Source organism: Lycium barbarum, chromosome 12 (genome assembly GCF_019175385.1).
Source record: "Lycium barbarum isolate Lr01 chromosome 12, ASM1917538v2, whole genome shotgun sequence".
In the NCBI taxonomy this organism is placed as follows: Eukaryota; Viridiplantae; Streptophyta; class Magnoliopsida; order Solanales; family Solanaceae; genus Lycium; species Lycium barbarum.
In genome coordinates this window covers 100,190,854-100,193,348 of record NC_083348.1, presented here as the reverse complement: position 1 = coordinate 100,193,348, position 2,495 = coordinate 100,190,854, and the positions used below count along the sequence as shown (strand labels likewise).

The 2,495-nt window shown below is 37.6% G+C and overlaps 1 protein-coding gene across 1 annotated transcript; it reads left to right on the top strand.

The window, feature by feature from the left end:
- On the top strand, positions 1 to 2,197 carry LOC132622507 (uncharacterized). Its single transcript, XM_060337119.1, has 2 exons — positions 1 to 159; positions 1,223 to 2,197. Exon 2 carries the CDS (start codon positions 1,273 to 1,275, stop codon positions 1,945 to 1,947), a length of 675 nt encoding a protein of 224 aa, XP_060193102.1. The 5' UTR covers positions 1 to 159; positions 1,223 to 1,272; the 3' UTR covers positions 1,948 to 2,197.
- The last annotated feature ends 298 nt before the right edge of the window (positions 2,198 to 2,495 follow it).

The following is a 2,495-nucleotide window of genomic DNA, read 5'->3' as shown; positions in this document are numbered from 1 at the left end:
TTGACCGTTTCGGGTATAACTGAAATTAGATGCGAAATTTGGCAGAGAGAGGGTGAAAAGGCCTAAAATATTTCGTCAATACTAACTAATTGAAGGGCTCAATTACCCGCTTTTTAGCTTCGATCCGTTAATTAATCAAATTTCTTTTCTTCCCAATCGGTACGTTGATATTTGCATGTCATGAGATTTGTTCTGATCTATTCTGTTATTTTGTTGATAAATCGAAAAGCTTTTCTTATTTATTAGAAATGTTCAATTTCGGGTGCAGATTTTAATTTTTGTAACTATTGTTGTAGTATATGTCATTAAGGCAAATAATTTGCCCGTATTGGAATGAATTGGGCTCTAATTTGTTAATAGAAGATTGATAGAGCCGATTTCAAATAGTTATTGGTTGTATTGTCGTGGACCATATAGGGTTTGATCAGATTTGAGGTTTTCGTTTTGTTCTGGTTTTCTACGCATAGTTTTCCTTTGAGAAAGATGTTTGGTTTATGCAAATCAGTTAGATCTGCCATATAAGGATGAGGTTCTTCATTATTAGGAATGTTTGGTATAGCTTAAAATATCTCCATTAGAAACTTTTTTTCCTCTGGAAAATGTTTTATCTTGGGATAATCATTTATAGTCTCATGTTGGATATAACCTTGTGACATATGGAAATGGTACAAGGTGGGATGCAGGTTATTAGGATAGTGTTTTTGGTGACATTTTTTATCTGAAGGTTGATGACAATGTAAGCTTCAGTAGAGAAACAAAGGATACTATGTAAGAATCTAAAGGATAAATATATTTGTATACTAAAATGAGGCGATCAAAGTCATTCCGCCCTTGCAGTGGAAAAAAACATCTTCTTCGGAAGAATGATATTGGTGATTTTGAATGCCAAAAACACTGTTTGAGGTGTACATGAACTTGAGTTGGTATTCATCTTTCATCTGCCATTCATTCTTCTTGGCCGACCTTAATACCTGAATTTGTCAGGATACTACGTAATCATATATTCATTTAGGAAAATGACGTGATGGAAATCATTCGGCCCTTGTAGTGGAAAAAATGTTTACTTGGGAAGAATGTTTTCAACAAATTGAGGTATTCAAGTATCATTTTCTGCAATACCAAACGCACCGTTTGAGGTGTACTTGAATGAACTTGAGCTGGCATGCATCTTGCATCTGCCATTCATTCTTTTTGGCCTACCCTTAATACTTTTATTTTTCAGGTTTGGGTGTTTGCAACTTAAAGTTTCCAATACAGATATATCTGAGTGAGATGCAGGACTCAACTACGAGGGCGTTTGAAAGCTCTTCTTCTTCCTCGGGGGACGGGAACAATGATGCTGGTGATTTTGAATGCAACATCTGTTTTGAATTAGCCCAAGATCCCATTGTGACTCTCTGTGGTCACCTCTACTGTTGGCCATGCCTTTATAGATGGTTACGTCTTCACTCACAGTGCCATGAATGCCCTGTTTGTAAAGCCCTTATTCAAGAGGAGAAATTAGTTCCTCTTTATGGCAGAGGAAGGACTTCTACTGATCCCAGATCAAAACCAATCCCCGGTCTTGAAATTCCTAATAGACCTGCAGGACAACGACCTGAAACTGCTCCTCAACCTGAACCAAATAATTTTCATAATCATGGAGGATTTGGTCATATGGGAGGATTGGGAGGATTTTTTCCCGCAGCAACTGCAAGATTCAGTAACTTTACAATGTCAGCTGGTTTTGGTGGATTGCTCCCTTCATTACTCAGCTTCCAGTTTCATGGATTTCCTGGTCCGACAGCGTATCCTACTACATCAAATTACCCTTTTGGATATACTCCTGCATATCATGGGCCCCATGTTCGTAATGCTCAAGACACAGCCCAAGTACAAGCAGATAGCAATCTCAAGTTTATGTTCTTACTTGTTGGTTTTCTTGTGCTCATTTATTTGTTGGGCTAAAGAATGGATTCAGTCTTGGCCTGATGCTAATGTGGCTGTCAGATTTTGTGCATGTGTATATGTCAATTCTGCACTCACTTTGAAGTTTCTTCTAACTTTGGTGATCTGTAGATGCTGGCACATTGTTAATTAAATGTAACCAGTTTATCTTTCTGTGAAATATGTACATTTTGAATACTTAATTTGGTTCTAGCTTGTTTCTGCATCCCCTTTGGGTGAGAAAACCAAATAACACATGCTCTTGATGGCTTGTAATGCTTTTCAGTTATGTGCTTAGTTGGGTGGCTATAACCTCTTTTGTTTGTGTGATGTTCGGCAGATCATACTAGCCAGCCAAGGGGTAGCTACTTTAGTTGACACAGGAGTTACATTGAAGGTATACTGGTGATTGTTATTGCCATTAATCAAAGTTCATTCTCCACTCACTCTACCCTAAATTGAAAAGGAGGATTTACAATAGGTCAATAGTGGAATAGACAGTGTGGCTACTTGTGTTCTGATTTGAGTTTGATTGAGATTGCATTATCCTTGAATGAGGATAAATTTGC

What these genes read in the sequence shown, in the direction of transcription:
- LOC132622507 (XM_060337119.1), top strand. Translation starts at nt 1,273, where the DNA reads ATGCAGGACTCAACTACGAGGGCGTTTGAAAGCTCTTCTTCTTCCTCG.